The sequence below is a fragment of the Scardinius erythrophthalmus genome (genome assembly GCF_964197995.2).
Source record: "Scardinius erythrophthalmus genome assembly, chromosome: 14".
Classification (NCBI taxonomy): Eukaryota; Metazoa; Chordata; class Actinopteri; order Cypriniformes; family Leuciscidae; genus Scardinius; species Scardinius erythrophthalmus.
The window spans coordinates 1757678-1779119 of record NC_138234.1 but is presented as its reverse complement, the minus strand read 5'-3'; the positions used below and the strand labels follow the sequence as shown (position 1 = coordinate 1779119).

General features: G+C 44.4%; 1 protein-coding gene and 1 long non-coding RNA gene across 2 annotated transcripts in view; one reads left to right on the top strand and one right to left on the bottom strand.

Moving 5' to 3' along the window:
• cacna1sa (calcium channel, voltage-dependent, L type, alpha 1S subunit, a) overlaps nt 1-21442 on the top strand; it is a 37330-nt gene continuing 15888 nt past the window's right edge. The window contains exons 1-26 of the mRNA XM_081384553.1: nt 1-230; nt 1209-1314; nt 6692-6831; nt 6911-7050; nt 7129-7281; nt 7438-7643; nt 8580-8683; nt 9307-9452; nt 9556-9637; nt 10377-10537; nt 10765-10990; nt 11081-11288; nt 11533-11653; nt 11737-11851; nt 16318-16417; nt 16574-16643; nt 16722-16854; nt 16995-17124; nt 17823-17882; nt 17967-18073; nt 18197-18284; nt 18358-18465; nt 18550-18602; nt 18696-18842; nt 19621-19822; nt 20792-20950. Of these exons, the coding sequence (XP_081240679.1) occupies nt 43-230; nt 1209-1314; nt 6692-6831; nt 6911-7050; nt 7129-7281; nt 7438-7643; nt 8580-8683; nt 9307-9452; nt 9556-9637; nt 10377-10537; nt 10765-10990; nt 11081-11288; nt 11533-11653; nt 11737-11851; nt 16318-16417; nt 16574-16643; nt 16722-16854; nt 16995-17124; nt 17823-17882; nt 17967-18073; nt 18197-18284; nt 18358-18465; nt 18550-18602; nt 18696-18842; nt 19621-19822; nt 20792-20950 (3453 nt within the window). The 5' untranslated portion in view covers nt 1-42. The remainder of the gene's footprint in view (nt 231-1208; nt 1315-6691; nt 6832-6910; nt 7051-7128; nt 7282-7437; nt 7644-8579; nt 8684-9306; nt 9453-9555; nt 9638-10376; nt 10538-10764; nt 10991-11080; nt 11289-11532; nt 11654-11736; nt 11852-16317; nt 16418-16573; nt 16644-16721; nt 16855-16994; nt 17125-17822; nt 17883-17966; nt 18074-18196; nt 18285-18357; nt 18466-18549; nt 18603-18695; nt 18843-19620; nt 19823-20791; nt 20951-21442) is intronic.
• Nucleotides 8545-21096, bottom strand: LOC308702006. Its single transcript, XR_014031551.1, has 3 exons — nt 21026-21096; nt 20778-20938; nt 8545-8675 (listed from the first exon to the last, which is right to left on the bottom strand). It is a non-coding gene; the product is annotated as an uncharacterized lncRNA (long non-coding RNA).

The window sequence follows — 21442 nt, the reverse complement described above, 5'->3', positions numbered from 1 at the left end:
TCTCCAGAATTCCTGCGCCTCCTGCTCGGTTCTGGTCGGATCATGGAGGGCGGTGGCGAAGCACCCATGACCTCCTTCATCATGGATGAAGAGACGCTGAAGAGGAAGCAGAGAGAGAAACTCAAGAAGCTCCAGGCCACAGGTGGAAACCCGCGGCCCGCACGATCCCTCCTCTTCCTCACGCTGAAGAACCCCTTCCGCAAGGCCTGCATCAACATTGTAGAGTGGAAGTATCCTTTAACTACTCAGAAAATGTTTTTAATTACAATAATGTTTTTTGTGCAGAGTCACTAAAACATGTCAGTTCATTTAATGCATGTTGTTAAAGTATGTCAATGTAATTTTCAGCATCATTACTCCAGTCTTCCATGTCACATGATCCTTCGGAGATCATTGAAATATGATGATTTGAAACATTTCTGATTATTATCAATGTTGAAATAATATGTGCTTATGTAAACCGTGGTACATTTTTATTTTCCGGATTCTTTGATGAATTGAAAGCAAATTCATTTTATTTCATAAATAATTCATATTTATTTTGAATTGAATCTTTTGTAACATCTTTCCTGTCACTTTTGATTAATTAATTGTGTCTTAGCGAAATAGATAACTTACCCCAAACATTTTAATGGTAGTTTATCAGTTTCCACAAAAATATTAAGCAGCAAAAATTGTATAAAAATAAGTGATATAACAAAATAAAATGTCTTTCATAGATCAGTGGTCTTAAAGAAGTTCTCAGTTATGTTTCAGTTCAACATCAACTTAATTAGACTATTTTCTGACATACTGTAATATACTAAACAAACATCTTAATTTACTCTCCATTTTATCTCATTGCTGCATATGAGTAAACAAGCGTACATAAAAGTAATTCATTACAAGAGTCAACAAGAAGTGTTCAAACACAGCAAGCAACTATGAGATGACAGACCGTTAATGAGCTGATTTAGTCATGAGTGTGTGTGTAAATGTCAGTGTTTCAGCGCAGTGCTCTGATATTCTGAGAGAACAGCTGTTCTGTCCTCCAGCTCACTAAATACAGACATGCTAAGCTCAGAGAATGCTAGCGCACACACAACAACACACTGAGACGTCATGTAGATCACTATGGTACAACACACATTATTATACTGCGCATCACTGCAGGAATATATTTCTCACTTTAAGAGAAGCTGGTGTGTTTTCCTGAATGTGTCTCTCAGACCGTTTGAAATCATCATCCTCCTCACCATCTTTGCAAACTGTGTAGCTCTGGCCGTTTTCATGCCAATGCCTGAGGAAGATACGAATAACACCAACAGCAACCTAGTGAGTCTCTCTCTCACACGCGATCACACAAGACTCCATCTTAATACACCTAAGAAAACCTATAGACCCCGCCCTCACACACAACCTCAACATATAAACCCCTCCCCAATACCTGTTGACTCCACCTCAAGACACCTAAGACAACATACAGACCCCACCCTCATACACTCCTCAACATATAAACTACGCCCCAATACCTGTAGACTCCACCTCAAGACACCTAAGACAACATATAAACCCTGCCCTCATACACTCCTCAACATATAAACTACGCCCCAATACCTGTAGACTCCACCTCAAGACACATGCTCATCCTATAGACCCGCCCTCATACACTCCTCAAAATATAAACCCCTCCCCAATACCTGTAGACTCCACCTTAAGACACCTAAGACAACCTATAGACCCCACTCTAATACATCTTAACATATAAACTACGCCCCAATACCTGTAGACTCCACCTCAAGACAAATGCTCAACCTATAGACCCCACCCTCATACACTCCTCAAAATATAAACCCCTCCCCAATTCCTGTAGACTCCACCTTAAGACACCTAAGACAACCTATAGACCCCACTCTAATACATCTTAACATATAAACTACGCCCAAATACCTGTAGACTCCACCTCAAGACACATGCTCAACCTATAGACCCCACCCTCATACACTCCTCAAAATATAAACCCCTCCCCAATTCCTGTAGACTCCACCTTAAGACACCTAAGACAACCTATAGACCCCACTCTAATACATCTTAACATATAAACTACGCCCCAATACCTGTAGACTCCACCTCAAGACACATGCTCAACCTATAGACCCCACCCTCATACACTCCTCAAAATATAAACCCCTCCCCAATTCCTGTTGACTCCACCTCAAGACACATGCTCAACCTATAGGCCGCGCCCTCACACACAACCTCAACATATAAACCCCTCCCCAATACCTGTTGACTCCACCTCAAGACACCTAAGACAACATACAGACCCTGCCCTCATACACTCCTCAACATATAAACTACGCCCCAATACCTGTAGACTCCACCTCAAGACACCTAAGACAACATACAGACCCTGCCCTCATACACTCCTTAACATATAAACTACGCCCCAATACCTGTAGACTCCACCTCAAGACACCTAAGACAACATATAGACCCTGCCCTCATACACTCCTCAACATATAAACTACGCCCCAATACCTGTAGACTCCACCTCAAGACACATGCTCATCCTATAGACCCACCCTCATACACTCCTCAAAATATAAACCCCTCCCCAATACCTGTAGACTCCACCTTAAGACACCTAAGACAACCTATAGACCCCACTCTAATACATCTTAACATATAAACTACGCCCCAATACCTGTAGACTCCACCTCAAGACACATGCTCAACCTATAGACCCCACCCTCATACACTCCTCAAAATATAAACCCCTCCCCAATTCCTGTAGACTCCACCTTAAGACACCTAAGACAACCTATAGACCCCACTCTAATACATCTTAACATATAAACTACGCCCCAATACCTGTAGACTCCACCTCAAGACACATGCTCAACCTATAGACCCCACCCTCATACACTCCTCAAAATATAAACCCCTCCCCAATTCCTGTAGACTCCACCTTAAGACACCTAAGACAACCTATAGACCCCACTCTAATACATCTTAACATATAAACTATGCCCCAATACCTGTAGACTCCACCTCAAGACACATGCTCAACCTATAGACCCCACCCTCATACACTCCTCAAAATATAAACCCCTCCCCAATTCCTGTTGACTCCACCTCGAAACACATGCTCAACCTATAGGCTGCGCCCTCACACACTCCTCAACATATAAACCCCTCTCCAATTCCTGTAGACTCCACCTCAAGACACCTAAGACAACCTATAGACCCCACCCTCATACACTCCTCAAAATATAAACCCCTCCCCAATTCCTGTTGACTCCACCTCAAGACACATGCTCAACCTATAGGCCGCGCCCTCACACACTCCTCAACATATAAACCCATCTCCAATACCTGTAGACTCCACCTCAAGACACCTAAGACAACCTATAGACCCCACCCTCATACACTCCTCAAAATATAAACCCCTCCCCAATACCTGTAGATTCTACCTTAAGACACATGCTCAACCTATAGACCCCACCCTCATACACTCCTCAAAATATAAACCCCTCCCCAATACCTGTAGACTCCGCCTCAAGACACCTAAGACAACCTATAGACCCCACCCTCATACACTCCTCAAAATATAAACCCCTCCCCAATACCTGTAGACTCCACCTTAAGACACCTAAGACAACCTATAGACCCCGCCCTCATACACTCCTCAAAATATAAACCCCTCCCCAATACCTGTAGACTCCACCTCAAGACACCTAAGACAACCTATAGACCCCACCCTCATACACTCCTCAAAATATAAACCCCTCCCCAATACCTGTAGATTCTACCTTAAGACACATGCTCAACCTATAGACCCCACCCTCATACACTCCTCAAAATATAAACCCCTCCCCAATACCTGTAGACTCCACCTTAAGACACCTAAGACAACCTAGAGACCCCACCCTCATACACTCCTCAAAATATAAACCCCTCCCCAATACCTGTAGACTCCACCTCAATACACCTAAGACAACCTATAGACCCCGCCCTCATACACTCCTCAAAATATAAACCCCTCCCCAATACCTGTAGACTCCACCTCAATACACCTAAGACAACCTATAGACCCCACCCTCATACACTCCTCAAAATATAAACCCCTCCCCAATACCTGTAGACTCCACCTCAATACACCTAAGACAACCTATAGACCTCACCCTCATACACTCCTCAAAATATAAACCCCTCCCCAATACCTGTAGACTCCACCTCAAGACACCTAAGACAACCTATAGACCCCACCCTCATACACTCCTCAAAATATAAACCCCTCCCCAATACCTGTAGACTCCACCTTAACCCTTGTGTGGTGTTCATATTTTTGTTACTCAGCCAGTGTTCGTGGGTCTGGTGGACCCGCTGAATTTTTGGGTTTTTAATTCAACACAATCAAAAATGTTATGTTAAAATACTCAACAGATGTTTACTTAATCCCAATTACAAGCAATATAAACAGCATATATGGTTAATATTTTCTCTTTACCTTTGTTAGATCACATTTAAGAATTGCAACCGCGTGTGGGAATGGCAGGAGACACAAAAATCACTCTTTCACACTTACACACAATCTCTCTCTCTCTCTCACACACGCACGCACACACACACACACACTCATGCACACACATACACACACACACACCCACAACAGACAACACACACACAGACACACACAAAACACACACCCACACACATACACATGCACATACACACACACACTCACTTGGATATGTGGTGTACGGTCACTCTCCATAGGCATAATGGTTTTTCTAATGTACAAACTGTATAATATATCCCCCTACACTAACCCTACCACTAAACCTACCAATCACAGAAAACTTTTGGCGTTTTTTGAATTTCAAAAAACACCATTTAGTATGTTTTAGTATGAGGACACAGATGTCATCATAAACCATGTTTACGCTGTAATACCCATGTCATTATACACATTTGTGTCCTCATAAACCATATACAAGAACATACACACACTAACAGCAGGCCCTGACAGGAGGAGGACAGAGTAAAGGTACACAGAACCTACAATTTCCACACTTTTATTAGCCTCGGGTCCAGTGGACCCGAACATGCTGTGTGTAAAATAAATGTGTAGGGGGGGTGTACAGTGTGTTTTCATTGCTTTTTGCTTTTGATAAAAAATGAAAACGGGTCCAACAGACCCGAACATCATACAAGGGTTAAGACACCTAAGACAACCTATAGACCCCGCCCTCATACACTCCTCAAAATATAAACCCCTCCCCAATTCCTGTTGACTCCACCTTAAGACACATGCTCAACCTATAGACTGCACCCTCACACACTCAACATATAAACCCCTCTCCAATTCCTGTAGACTCCACCTCAAGACACCTAAGACAACCTGTAGACCCCACCCTCATACACTCCTCAACATATAAACCCCTCTCCAATACCTGTAGACTCCACCTCAAGACACCTAATACAACCTATAGACCCCGCCCTCATACACTCCTCAAAATATAAACCCCTCCCCAATTCCTGTTGACTCCACCTTAAGACACATGCTCAACCTATAGACTGCACCCTCACACACTCAACATATAAACCCCTCTCCAATTCCTGTAGACTCCACCTCAAGACACCTAAGACAACCTATAGACCCCGCCCTCATACACTCCTCAACATATAAACCCCTCTCCAATACCTGTAGACTCCACCTCAAGACACCTAAGACAACCTATAGACCACGCCCTCATGCACTCCTCAAAATATAAACCCCTCCCCAATTCCTGTAGACTCCACCTCAATACACATGCTCAACCTAAGACTTCACAGACACTTATAGACTCCACCCCCTTACAGACTCCACCCACTGTAGACTGTTTAAAAACCTTTTAATAACTTAAAATAGGGTGATTTGTGAGGTGAATTAGGGTGAATGTTTCCATATTTATATATTGTATTCTGTTCTTATAAAAGATTGAACTATATTCTAAATGAACAAGTGATCTATCTTCTGGCAGACTTGGCTGACACCTAATGCCAGATATTCATCTCACTAAACCCTTGTAAGCGTGCGTGACCTTGACTCAGGTGACTGAAAGAAGCAGGTGCTTTGACCGCATGCCTAAGGGACGCCTGCATGTGTAGACGTTTTAAAATTAGACACAAACTTCAACTATGTGCTCTCACACACTCGCAGAGCTCTCTCATCACTGCAGTGTTATCTGAAAGATTTTGTGGTTTGTAATACAATTTGTCAGATTGTTTGTTTTGCAATCAGGTCGACATCAAAGCATTTGGATGGTAATAAACTTGCATCTAGTTTTGTTTTGTGATGAAGCTTATGCATCTATCTATCTATCCATCTAAATGTCAGTAGAAACACACAGTGTCTGCTTCAAGCTAACAGTAGGTGCCATGTTGGTTATAAAATTCTCAGCGTCTGGGTTGTTTTCAAAATGCCTCGACTGAAACCGGAGTAAAGTGTCAGACTCTAACAATTCTTTGCCACGTTCCCAGCAAACCCAACGTGTGTAAGTTCCTAGAATATAAAAAGACACGTCAAGACAGATATTCAAAGTCAAAACAAAAGAGTTGTGAAGTGGAAAAGCAACCATTGACACCAAACACCTTGAGTCAGTTGGTTGTACTGAAGTGTGCTGACAGCTCCATTCATCTCAATTTTCCGTGTGTACGTTCACAGGAGAGTCTTGAGTACATTTTTCTCATCATATTCACGATGGAATGCTTCCTGAAGATCGTGGCGTATGGATTACTCTTTCATGCCGATGCTTATTTACGGAACTGCTGGAATATATTAGATTTTGTCATTGTGACAATGGGGTAAGACATACACACCACTCCCTGAATACGGCCAGAAACACCCAAAGTACACAAACACCTACTGTGTGACGTCCCTCAGGTTGTTCACAGTTGTGGTGGACTTCATCAATAACATCAGCGGTGTCGAGGCGCCAGTGGAACAGAAGGGCGGCTTTGACATGAAAGCCCTCCGAGCGTTCAGAGTCTTGCGGCCCCTGCGGCTCGTCTCCGGGGTCCCCAGTAAGTGACAACACCTTCTTCTGCTCACCTTTCAAATTTTTTTTGAGTTGGCTGGTTAAAGTGTAATGTCTCCTCCAGGCCTGCAGGTGGTGATGAGCTCCATTCTCAAGTCCATGCTGCCCCTATTCCACATCTCTCTGCTGGTCTTCTTCATGGTCACCATCTATGCCATCATAGGCCTGGAGCTTTTCAAATGCAAAATGCATAAAACATGTTACCACACCGGCACAGGTAAGAAATGATGCAAGATAGATGAAGTGAACTTACATAGAACCAACATCGAAACTTACCTAAATCTTTTCCTTTTGCCATCTTGCAGGTACTGGTGTTTCCTTCAATAAATGCAAATTTTGTCTAATTTTGTCTTTGTTTTGATATATGCCACAGATATCATCGCCACGGGGGACGGCGAGTGTGCGGCTCCGTGCGCTCAGGCTGGTAACGGCAGGCGTTGCCCTCTTAACGGAACCGAGTGCCGTGGTGGTTGGCCCGGGCCAAATGACGGCATCACCCACTTTGACAATCTGGGTTTCTCCATGCTCACTGTATACCAGTGCATCACCACTCAGGGCTGGACCGATGTTCTGTACTGGGTCAGTGACACATAAGGGTCTTTCGCACCGGGTAGTTTTATGAACTCACCACCAGGTCAATTCCCTGAGAACTAATGCTTCCCCTAGGAACGTTTTCCTGGTTGCATTCGCACCGCCAGTAGGAACTCTAAAGTGACGTGCTTGTTGTTGTGGCTTTTATTTTGACGGTTGTTCAGTAGTTGTTCATTAGTTTACAATCTGTCTAACAGTCCTGTCTAATACGTTATTAGATAGAACTGTTATACATAGAAAGTAGACAGTAATGAAAAGTTATTAGCGTATGCCGTGTGTTTGATGTCCAGTGTTGCTGAGCAGAAATACATTATCATGTTTCTCTTTGTCTCCTCAAAGTTGTGTTGGATTTTCTCCTCAGCGTAAAGATTAAGAGCTTCATCTATCACTGTTTTACATGTTCGTAGAGTTAGTTTCTGGAGTAAATATATAGGCTTTAATCTGTGTGTTTAAATGGCGTGTGCTGGTGTTTCGCGTGCGTTCGGCCAATCAGCGAACACTACCGTCACTGTAGTTCCTATAGCGATAGTTTAGACCGACTCTGAAGTAGGAGTAAATTAGTTCCTCCAAAAGGAGTTCCTAGAACTAAAATCATTTCTAGTTCCTGCAGTGCGAACACGCCAAAATCTGAGTACTTCCGCCAATAGTTCTAGGAACTATGAGAAGGTTCCTCCGGTGCGAAAGCCCCTATTGAGCAGTGGTTCCCAAACATGGTCATGCAGAACCCCAAACAGCACCCCCAGATCCCCAACTGTACACACTTGATTGACTTGTCAGCTCCTTAGTAGAGACTCCAAGACCTGAAATAGGTGTGTCAGATAAAGGAGACTGTGTTCTGTGGGGATAGTCCAGGACCAGGGTTGGGAACCCCTGACATAAAGGACTATGATAGGGATCCGACAGCCGACTCTTGTCTTCCTACAGGTGAATGATGCGATTGGAATGGAGTGGCCCTGGCTGTATTTCGTGACTCTGATTCTCTTGGGCTCGTTCTTCATCTTGAATCTGGTTCTGGGGGTTCTGTGTGGGTAAGTCCAAACATCTGTGGTATATCTGTACTATCACTCTACACATTACTGTCCATATTTCAGAATAATGATTTAGAATGAGTGTCAAATTTTTGACTGGTAGTGATTAGAGGTGCAACGGATCGCAGTTGATCCATGATCCGTACGGATCAGCTGCTCCACGGTTTGGCACGCATGTGATTCGCGGTGTGAATAAATGTAATATTTTTAACCATCATAGAGTGAACGTTTACAATTCTTCCTTTACAATAATGCCTTAATGGCATTTTTTCCTTACATTACTTTTACTTTTATACTTTAAGTAGTTTTGAAACCAGTACTTTTACACTTTTACTTCAGTAAAATGCTTGAGTTGATACTTCAACTTCTACAGAAGTCTTTTTAAACCCTAGTATCTATACTTCTACTTGAGTAATGAATGTGAATACTTTTGACACCTCTGTTTAGGCTAGTAGTTTTTGATGTTGTATCGAAGAACTCGATTGAAAATGATCTGATCTGTGGCTCAAAAAACGTAAATGATCCGAACCGTGAATTTTGTGATCCGTTCCACCACTAGTAGTGATATGTTTCAGAGATTTTGCCGCACACCATCTCATATCTGTCTCTTTCTCTGTGGTCAGCGAGTTCACTAAGGAGCGAGAAAAGAGTTCTCGAAGTGGAGAGTATCAGATACTGCGGGAGCGTCAGCAGTTCGATGAGGATCTGAAGGGATACATGGAGTGGATCATACAGGCGGAGGTCATGGACAATGACCAGGAGGGGCAAGGTGCTCAAAAACACTCACAAACACTTTAACAAGCTACAGCCGTTGAGAACCAAGGCTCATGGGGGTGAAATCTGGTTAAATGTGGCACAATTGGTCTCCACAGGTCTGCTCCCACTTCAGAAGGATGGATCAGAATCGGAAACTCTCTATGAGCTGGAGGGACTCAACAAACTCATGTTTTATGTGTGAGTTGAGCTGTTGGGAATGAATGACTTTGTGTCCAGGAGGATATTTCTAGACCATATCCAGATCTGATGAAGGACCTGCGCCTGGACACGACGACAACGCAGTCCTGAAATGTCAACTAGTCTCTCCCTGTGAAGGCCTCCTTCCCTTCCCTTCACCTCTGTACAGATCAAACATTGTCAGAATGATTCCAGTTCGTTACAAAGTACAAATTACAAAGTAATTTGGTGTGGTCAATTTGTAAAGAAAGACTACACGGCTGCACATAAATATATTCAAACGCGCATACCTATAGACTAAACACATGATATGCATGTGCACGCCGTCAGCGTTTTCACAGAGTCACGTTTTGATAATGTTTTCAAAATTTTTCAAAACTTGGAACCCATTTCAAAGTTTGCGTTCTCGAGCCACCAGGCACTGTTGCCGTGTGGATGAGCAGCCAGAACGCATTAAAAGTTTTCTGTTAAAATGGTGTCGTGTAAGCAGCCCCTAAGTTAATAACTAATGATCTTTGCAACGGAAGTGAATCAATCAAAATTAAGTTTAGCTGGACAATAACTTTATTCTAGATCTGCTGTAAAGCCAAAACAATCTCTGTTCCTTTAATTTCCTTTTATCACTGTAAAGCTGCTTTGAAACACTCTATATTGTTAAAAGCGCTGTATAAATGAAGGTGACTTGACTTGACTTCTAAAACATAAATGCTTTGAATTTCTCTCTGCATGTGTTTTACAGTCGACACGCTCGTCGATGGAACCGTTTTTTTAGGAGGAAGTGTCGTGTGTGGGTGAAGTCCAGGTTGTTCTACTGGCTGGTGATTCTGCTGGTGTTATTCAACACTCTGGCAATCGCAACCGAACACCATGATCAGCCCGAGTCTCTCACCAACTTCCAAGGTTCAACTTCTGTTATCATTTACTCACCCTCAACTCATTTCAAACCTCTACGACTTCTTTCTTCTGTGGAACACAAAAGAATAAGTGGATTGTTATGGCCACAGATCCCAAAAGTCTAACATTCTGCTAAATGACTATAAGCCACTGATGAACATCCAGAAACCAAGTTGATTTTAGCTGGATTTTCCAAAAGGGTATTTTTTTATGTTGCTTTACCTCATTTGCAGACAATACCAATAAGGTGCTGTTGTCTCTGTTTGCGGTGGAGATGTTTCTGAAGATGTACGCAATGGGGCTGCCATCTTACTTCATGTCCCTCTTTAACCGTTTCGACTGCTTTGTGGTTTCTGTGGGGATTCTGGAGCTCATTCTCGTTAACATGGACATAATGTCTGTCATGGGGATCTCCATACTGCGTTGTATTCGGCTTCTGCGTCTCATCAAAGTAACAAGGTCTGTGATTCTCGACACCACCGTGAAGACCAGAAGAACCAGGCGTGTATGTGTGCATGATAATTGATCAGAACTGTGCGTGATTTTCAGGTACTGGACGTCGCTCAGTAATCTGGTGGCGTCTCTCTTGAACTCTGTGCGCTCCATCGCCTCCCTGCTTCTGCTCCTCTTCCTCTTCATCGTCATCTTCGCTCTGCTCGGCATGCAGGTTTTCGGGGGGAAGTTTAATTTTCCAGATGAGTATGTGAGACGAAGCAACTTTGACAATTTTCCTCAGGCTCTGATCACGGTTTTCCAGGTAAATATATCATTCATAGACAGTAAAAGACGTTGGGTTCTTTTTTTTAGGCATTGGGTTAAAATAACCCACAGTTGGGAAGGTGCTATACCACCCCATAGTTGGGTTACTCGTTGGGTTATTTTTAACCCAATGTCTAACATTCATTGGGTTATTTTTAACCCAACATTGTTAAGTGAGTATGATAAGCGAGATGTTTGGATCCACAAAGCCTCTCAAGTGTCTTGTATTCTCACTGTTTTAGATCCTGACAGGTGAAGGCTGGAACTACGTCATGTACGACGGCATCATGGCTCACGGGGGTCCCGCCGTGCCTGGAATCCTGGTCAGCATTTACTTCATTATCCTGTTCATCTGTGGAAATTGTATCCTTCGTGCGGCACAAATGTGTGAATTGTAGAAATTCCATGTGAAAAGGATGATGGCTTTCCTGAGCAATGAACTGCAGATATTCTCTTAAATGTCTTCCTGGCGATCGCGGTGGATAATCTGGCTGAGGCGGAGAGTCTGACCTCGGCCCAGAAAGAGAAGACAGAGGAGAAGAAACGCAAAAGGCTTCTTAGGTGAGTGACAAAGGTCAACAGCATGAGAAAGAGACTTCTGTCAGGACCACTATCCTCAAATACGATTGACAATTAGCATACAGCTTGGATTGGCGGTATGGTTCTGTTCTGGCGGTAGGGAGGAGGGTAATCAGCTCATGAGAAATAAGAGGTGGAGCTGAGGATGGAGGAGGGTAATCAGCTCCTGAGAAACGAGAGGTGGAGCTGAGGATGGAGGAGGGTGATCAGCTCCTGAGAAACAAGAGGTGGAGCTGGGGATGGAGGAGGGTGATCAGCTCCTGAGAAACGAGAGGTGGAGCTGAGGATGGAGGAGGGTGATCAGCTCCTGAGAAACGAGAGGTGGAGCTGGGGATGGAGGAGGGTGATCAGCTCCTGAGAAACGAGAGGTGGAGCTGGGGAGGGAGGAGGGTAATCAGCTCCTGAGAAACGAGAGGTGGAGCTGGGGATGGAGGAGGGTGATCAGCTCCTGAGAAACAAGAGGTGGAGCTGGGGATGGAGGAGGGTGATCAGCTCCTGAGAAACGAGAGGTGGAGCTGAGGATGGAGGAGGGTAATCAGCTCCTGAGAAACGAGAGGTGGAGCTGGGGAGGGAGGAGGGTAATCAGCTCCTGAGAAACGAGAGGTGGAGCTGGGGATGGAGGAGGGTAATCAGCTCCTGAGAAACGAGAGGTGGAGCTGGGGAGGGAGGAGGGTAATCAGCTCCTGAGAAACGAGAGGTGGAGCTGGGGAAGGAGGAGGGTAATCAGCTCCTGAGAAACGAGAGATGGAGCTGGGGATGGAGGAGGGTAATCAGCTCCTGAGAAACGAGAGGTGGAGCTGGGGAGGGAGGAGGGTGATCAGCTCCTGAGAAACGAGAGGTGGAGCTGGGGATGGAGGAGGGTGATCAGCTCCTGAGAAACGAGAGGTGGAGCTGGGGAGGGAGGAGGGTAATCAGCTCCTGAGAAACGAGAGGTGGAGCTGGGGATGGAGGAGGGTGATCAGCTCCTGAGAAACGAGAGGTGGAGCTGGGGATGGAGGAGGGTGATCAGCTCCTGAGAAACGAGAGGTGGAGCTGAGGATGGAGGAGGGTAATCAGCTCCTGAGAAACGAGAGGTGGAGCTGGGGAGGGAGGAGGGTAATCAGCTCCTGAGAAACGAGAGGTGGAGCTGGGGAGGGAGGAGGGTAATCAGCTCCTGAGAAACGAGAGGTGGAGCTGGGGAGGGAGGAGGGTAATCAGCTCCAGAGAAACGAGAGGTAGAGCTGGGGAAGGAGGAGGGTAATCAGCTCCTGAGAAACGATGGAGGAGGGTAATCAGCTCCTGAGAAACGAGAGGTGGAGCTGGGGATGGAGGAGGGTGATCAGCTCCTGAGAAACGAGAGGTGGAGCTGGGGATGGAGGAGGGTGATCAGCTCCTGAGAAACGAGAGGTGGAGCTGGGGATGGAGGAGGGTAATCAGCTCCTGAGAAACGAGAGGTGGAGCTGGGGATGGAGGAGGGTGATCAGCTCCAGAGAAACGAGAGGTAGAGCTGGGGAAGGAGGAGGGTAATCAGCTCCTGAGAAACGATGGAGGAGGGTAATCAACTCCTGAGAAACAAGAGGTGGAGCTGGGGATGGAGGAGGGTGATCAGCTCCTGAGAAACGAGAGGTGGAGCTGGGGATGGAGGAGGGTGATCAGCTCCTGAGAAACGAGAGGTGGAGCTGGGGATGGAGGAGGGTGATCAGCTCCTGAGAAACGAGAGGTGGAGCTGGGGATGGAGGAGGGTGATCAGCTCCTGAGAAACGAGAGGTGGAGCTGGGGATGGAGGAGGGTAATCAGCTCCTGAGAAACGAGAGGTGGAGCTGGGGATGGAGGAGGGTGATCAGCTCCTGAGAAACGAGAGGTGGAGCTGGGGATGGAGGAGGGTGATCAGCTCCTGAGAAACGAGAGGTGGAGCTGGGGATGGAGGAGGGTAATCAGCTCCTGAGAAACGAGAGGTGGAGCTGGGGATGGAGGAGGGTGATCAGCTCCTAAGAAACGAGAGGTGGAGCTGGGGATGGAGGAGGGTAATCAGCTCCTGAGAAGCGAGAGGTGGAGCTGGGGAGGGAGGAGGGTAATCAGCTCCTGAGAAGCGAGAGGTGGAGCTGGGGATGGAGGAGGGTAATCAGCTCCTGAGAAACGAGAGGTGGAGCTGGGGATGGAGGAGGGTGATCAGCTCCTGAGAAACTAGAGGTGGAGCTGGGGAGGGAGGAGGGTAATCAGCTCCTGAGAAACGAGAGGTGGAGCTGGGGAGGGAGGAGGGTAATCAGCTCCTGAGAAACGAGAGGTGGAGCTGGGGATGGAGGAGGGTAATCAGCTCCTGAGAAACGAGAGGTGGAGCTGGGGAGGGAGGAGGGTAATCAGCTCCTGAGAAGCGAGAGGTGGAGCTGGGGAAGGAGGAGGGTGATCAGCTCCTGAGAAACGAGAGGTGGAGCTGGGGAGGGAGGAGGGTAATCAGCTCCTGAGAAACGAGAGGTGGAGCTGGGGAGGGAGGAGGGTAATCAGCTCCAGAGAAGCGAGAGGTGGAGCTGGGGAAGGAGGAGGGTGATCAGCTCCTGAGAAGCGAGAGGTGGAGCTGGGGATGGAGGAGGGTAATCAGCTCCTGAGAAACGACAGGTGGAGCTGGGGATGGAGGAGGGTGATCAGCTCCTGAGAAACTAGAGGTGGAGCTGGGGAGGGAGGAGGGTAATCAGCTCCTGAGAAACGAGAGGTGGAGCTGGGGAGGGAGGAGGGTAATCAGCTCCTGAGAAACGAGAGGTGGAGCTGGGGATGGAGGAGGGTAATCAGCTCCTGAGAAACGAGAGGTGGAGCTGGGGAGGGAGGAGGGTAATCAGCTCCTGAGAAGCGAGAGGTGGAGCTGGGGAAGGAGGAGGGTGATCAGCTCCTGAGAAACGAGAGGTGGAGCTGGGGAGGGAGGAGGGTAATCAGCTCCTGAGAAACGAGAGGTGGAGCTGGGGAGGGAGGAGGGTAATCAGCTCCAGAGAAGCGAGAGGTGGAGCTGGGGAAGGAGGAGGGTGATCAGCTCCTGAGAAGCGAGAGGTGGAGCTGGGGATGGAGGAGGGTAATCAGCTCCTGAGAAACGACAGGTGGAGCTGGGGAGGGAGAAGGTATAAGGAGCTTATATATGTATACAGTGATAGGCGTTGTATTCCTATAGGTAGACGTTAGGGATGGGACGAAATATCGTTTGACGAAATATCGCGATATAAAACGTGACGAAACGCATCGAGGTAAAAAAAAAATGGATCGCGAAATAAAGATAGATGGCACTGCTGCATGATTTGCGTAGTATATGTTATAAAATATGTATATTTTATTGACACTGGAACAGTATGCATTCAAAAAGAATGCTTATTTAATTCAATAATAAATATTACAAAAAGTTGGCTTTAGCTGGATTCGAACCCCAGTCTCGGCGAGCAACTGCAATAGAAAACAGTGTAATATGCGTGATTTTCCCACACGAAGAAACCGGAAATTGTATCATAAGACCTATGCTGAGGAAGACATATCTCTGAACGTCACTCACATTTCACCTTTTCTTTTCGATTTTCTGCGTTTTTCGCATCCACAGCCTGTATTTTGAATGGTGTTTGACAATTCAGAGCCACAGTGCAAGCGAACGACAAAATCCAGCTGTTCGGTTCTGTCTGCCCAGCGCTTCCGCCGGCCGTGTGTGTGTGTGTGTCCATACCTTAGACATTCTGCCAGTCTCTGTTCAGGATCGATTGGTTCACGGAAATTGGTCATCTTCTTTTTAATATGTGGCTCCAGTATCGCTAGCAAAGCATCAAACTGTTCCACTGACATTCTGAGGTAAATTTTGAATTGCTCGGGATAATTTCGCAACTCCTTGATAAGGAGGTGAAACTCTCCTTCCTCTCGGCGCAATCTCAGGATTGGATGGACCCAATATTTTCCTCTTTCTTTTTCTCTTTTTAAGAAGAAAGAGGGCAACGAAATCATCCTCACTGCTTGACGAATCAATTTAGTATTTTTTGCGTTTTTTTTTTTTTTTTTTTTTGCGCAAAGGTTTAATAAATACGCATCGGACTCAGTGTGCAAGGTTTCTGTGCGTGACGAATTTTAAGGCTGACGAACACGAAAAAACGTATACGAAAATTTCGGACTCAGTGCTGTGCAATGGCCTTAAGACTGTCTGTAAGCTATGCCATGCTGTCATTCCGTATACCACATCAAACATGAACCACCACCTTCAACGTCACCATAATAAAGTTGTTGTTATACAGTAATTTTTTTTTGTTTTTTGATATCGTATCGTGGCGTATCGTATCGTGACCCTAGCATATCGAGGTGCATCGTATCGTGAGTTTAAGTGTATCGTCCCATCCCTAGTAGACGTGGATCAGCTGAGAGTCACTAATGAGAGCTTGACTAACGTGACCTGCCAGAACTGACGCTACGCTTGATTTTTACAGACATTTCTGATGCATTGTTTTTTCTCTGTGTAGAGAAAACCTACCCGATAAAGGCGAGGAAGACAAGGCCATGCTGGCAAAGAAACTAGCTGAGCAGAGAGCCAAGATTGACGGGATTCCCACCACAGCCAAGGTCAAAACTGACAGAATGACATCAGTATATTACTGTGAAATGGCGCTAGAAGTGTATTTTGTATTTGGACAATACACGATAACTGATAATTGCACTGATGCCAACGTGCCAGTGTTAGCATATTTAAGATAAGTGTTTCTTTATATTAATCTGCAGCTCAAAGTAGATGAATTTGAATCAAATGTGAACGAGATTAAAGATCCATTTCCTCCAGCTGATTTCCCAGGTAAAGCATAAAGGATAATTTAGCTTAGTTTATTCAGTTCGTATGTTTTACCGCTGACGTTGTGATTGACGTGGTCAGGTGACGATGAGGAGGAGGAGCCAGAGATTCCCATCAGTCCTCGGCCTCGTCCAATGGCAGACCTGCAGCTGAAGGAGACCGTGGTGCCGATGCCAGAGGCCAGTTCCTTCTTCATCTTCGGCCCGCAGAACAAGTAAAAACATCACCTGCTTTTCTGTCCGAAATTAGGAATCGATAAGAATTGGAATCGTTAATATTCAAACGATACCCAACCCTAACCCTAATACAGAGCTCACATGTGGAGCTTCTGTTTATCCATGTCTCTCTGCTCAGGTTTCGTAAACTCTGCCATCGCATCATCAACGCCACGACCTTCACCAACATCATCCTCCTCTTCATCTTGCTCAGCAGTATCTCACTGGCTGCGGAGGACCCCATCGACCCAATGTCCTTCAGGAACCAGGTACACCATCTCAAGACTCGCACATCTCTATACACCATCTATACACTCTCAGAAAAATGGTACAAAAGCTGAAACTGAGACGGTCCCCTTTAAAAAGGTTCTAATATATACACTTTTGGTACTAATATGTACACTTTTGGTACTAATATGTACACTTTTGGTACTAGTATGCACACTTTTGGTACTAATATGTACACTTTTGGTACTAGTATGCACACTTTTGGTACTAATATGCCCACTTTTGGTACTAATATGTACACTTTTAGTACTAGTATGTACAACTTTGGTACTAATATGCACACTTTTGGTACTAATATGTACACTTTTAGTACTAATATGTACACTTTTGGTACTAGTATGTACACTTTTAGTACTAATATGTACACTTTTGGTACTAGTATGTACACTTTTAGTACTAATATGTACACTTTTGGTACTAGTATGTACACTTTTAGTACTAATATGTACACTTTTGGTACTAATATGTTTACTTTTGGTACTAATATGTACACTTTTGGTACTAGTATGTACACTTTTAGTACTAATATGTACACTCTTAGTACTAATATGTACACTTTTGGTACTAATATGTACCTTTGAGGTACTAATATGCAATACGCCCCAGTGACAGCTTTTGTACCTTTTTTTTCTGAGAGTGTACATACACCTGCCGTTGTACCTTTCTTTCTCTGCTCCAGGTCCTGGCTTACGCTGATTATGTCTTCACCTCAGTTTTTACAGCAGAGATTGTGCTAAAGGTGAGACGAGAGTTTGGTGTGCGTTCAGAAAAGCTGTTATATTTGGGTTCTGTGAATGGTTCATTTCTTCTCCGTCCACTGCAGATGACCACGTACGGCGCCTTCTTACACCAGGGCTCTTTCTGCCGCAACTCCTTCAACATCTTGGACCTGATTGTCGTCGGCGTCTCCCTGCTGTCCATGGGAATGGAGTGAGATTTAAAAGCAATATGGCCTTGTGCTGACATTAGATACAAACAGCCGAAGGTTTATGTAAATAAAAAAAAAATATTTAGAAAATGCCGTTTACTTACAGTCCTCATGCCTCTCTATAGATCGAGTGCTATCTCGGTGGTGAAGATCCTCAGGGTCCTGAGAGTGTTGAGACCTTTAAGAGCCATTAATCGAGCCAAAGGCCTCAAAGTGAGTCTAGATTTGAGAACACAACATGACAGATGTCTCGTTCCTCCATTTATCTGTCTTTGCTGTCTTTTAGCACGTAGTCCAGTGTGTGTTTGTGGCCATCAAGACCATCGGAAACATCGTTTTAGTCACCATGCTCCTGGACTTCATGTTCGCCTGCATTGGCGTCCAGCTTTTCAAGGTCAGAGAGTTCACAACACCCATTAGTCTGTGTGTCTGGTAAAGAGGAGACTTTAATGTTGTTGTTTTTCTGTTAATCTGGCAGGGGAAGTTTTTTTCCTGCACAGACCCGCTCAAGATGACGGCGGAAGAATGCCAGTACGGTTGAACTTTCATTCATTTCTCCTTCACTCCGAGATCTGAAACTCTCCAAATCCACATAATTCTTCTCTCTTTCGGTGATGCTCTCAGGGGAACGTTTATCCAACACCAGGAACACGCGCTTCATGACATGGTGCTCCGTCAACGCGTGTGGATGAAGAGCGACTTAAACTTCGACAATATCCTGAACGGCATGCTGGCTCTCTTCACCGTTTCCACATTCGAAGGCTGGCCAGAGTAGGTGTTTAAAGGAGTCGTTCACTTCAGAATAAAAATTTCCTGATAATTTACTCAACCCTCCACGTCATCCAAGATATCCATGTCTTTCTGTCTTCAGTCGAATAGAAATTAAGGTTTTTGAGGAACACATTCCAGGATTTTTCTCCATATAGTGACTTCAATGGGGTCCAACGGGTTGAAGGTCCAGATGTGAGTTTCAGTGCAGCTTCAAAGTCTTATCTAGACAAACCATCCCGCCATTTTATAACAAAATAAACATTTATATACTTTTTAACCACAAATGCTGGTCTTGCACTAGCTGTGATGCGACACACATTACATAATCACGTTAAAAGGTCACGTGTGATCCGGTTCAGAAACATTAGGGAAGGGCGAAAAACTCCATCACATTTTCTCCTTCAACTTCAAAATTGTCCGACATCGTTGTTTTACCTTTTATTTATTTATTATTTATTTGCGTTTGACTTAGTCTTTGCACGTTAGCTTTGTAAACACTGGGTCTGTTCTTACGCCTATGTCACACTTGACCTTTCAACATATTACGTAATGTGTGGCGCATCACAGCGAGTGCAAGACCAGCATTTGTGGTTAAATAGTATATAAATGTTGTTGTATTTTTAGAAAATGATGACGTGGGGGAGAGTAAATTATCAGGAAATTAATTCTGAAGTGAACTAATCCTTTAATGAACAACTTCGTTTCATGTTTGTTGTCTATACAGCTTTTGATCAAAACGTTGGCGCAAACCCATTCTCCCTTTTGTACCTTTACACAGCTTGTTGTATAAAGCCATCGACTCGAATCTGGAAAACGTTGGCCCTATTTACAACAACCACATTGAGATTTCCATCTTCTTCATTGTTTACCTCATCCTCATCGCCTTCTTCATGATGAACATCTTCGTGGGCTTCGTCATCGTCACCTTCCAGGAACAGGGAGAGCAGGAGTTCAAAAACTGCGAGCTGGACAAAAACCAGGTACCGCACTTTCACTAGGGGTGAAACGGGTCGCAGTTGTTGATTCGCGTATTAACTGCTAAATTTAACCATCGTAGAGTGAAAGTTTATAATCTGTTTTGCCAATTTACACATTTAAACAATTTTAAACGCAGAAGAAAAGGGGAAAATCGGGACTCGAAGCAGAGAGAGAGAAAGAGAGACCGAGAGAGAGAGAGAGAGAGAGACCGACCGAGAGAGAGAGAGAGAGAGAGAGAGAGAGGTGTATTAGACAGCGCTTGATTCCTTGCGCTTAAACGGACACATAAACACACAATTATGTCTAAACACCCGTCTCGGCAAGTATTCTCTTGGTTCTGTCATCAGTGAACAGTTGAGAAAGAAACTGGATGTGTGTCTGTATATTCAGTCTTAAAGTGACAGTAGCCTAATATTCCTGCTGTTGTCTGTCATTAATGTTAATAAAACAACAAAATACAGCTTTAACAACGATAAAACTATATTTAATTTCTACAGTGAACAAATAGTGTTATTGTACATTTAGGCTTAAATATTAATTTCTGTACCTGAACACTACTGTTTGACTTTGTTATTTAGTCTTCATCTATGCGTGTAATTTGTGTATTTGTTCTTATTTTATTACTGACTGTTCACTTGTTTTAATAATGTTTGATCTTTATCAGTCAGGCTAGTAGTTTTTGATGTGGTATCGAAGAACTTCAAGTGAGCTTTAAGTAATAAATGAAAAGCAAAGTTACCCCCCCCATATATATATATATATATATATATATATATATATATATATATATATATATATATATATATATATATATATATATATAAATGTTGCTGATCCAAATGATCTGTGAATATCTCAAAACGTAAATGATCCGAACCATGAATTTTGTGATCCGTTCCACCACTAACCTTCACACACACACCTAATAATGTCTCACGATTCCAGTTTATAACGCACCTCTCCACTGTCAGCGCCAGTGTGTCCAGTACGCGCTGAAGGCCCGTCCTCTGAGATGCTACATCCCGAAGAACCCGTATCAGTATCAGGTGTGGTACATCGTCACCTCGTGCTACTTCGAGTACCTGATGTTCCTCCTCATCATGCTCAACACCATGTGTCTGGGGATGCAGGTGAGAACACACAACCACAGAGCACTTAAAGGGACAGTTCACCCAAAAATTAAAACTAGCCCATGATTTACTCACCCTCAAGTCATCCTAGGTGTATATGACTTTCTTCTTTCAGACGAATACAATCAGAGTTATATTAAAAAATGTCCTGGCCCTTCTAAGCTTTATAATGGGTGTCAATGGGTATATTTTTTTTGGAAGTCCATCAAAGCGCATCTATCCATCATAAAAGTGCGTCTATCCATGATAAAAGTGCGTCTATCCATCATAAAAGTGCATCTATCCATGATAAAAGTGCATCTATTTATCATAAAAGTGCATCCATTCATGATAAATGCATCTTTCCACGATAAAAGTGCATCCATTTATCATAAAAGTGCATCTATCCATGATAAAAGTGCATCCATTCACGATAAAAGTGCGTCTATCCATGATAAAAGTGCATCTATCCATGATAAAAATGCATCCATTCATGATAAGTGCATCTATCCA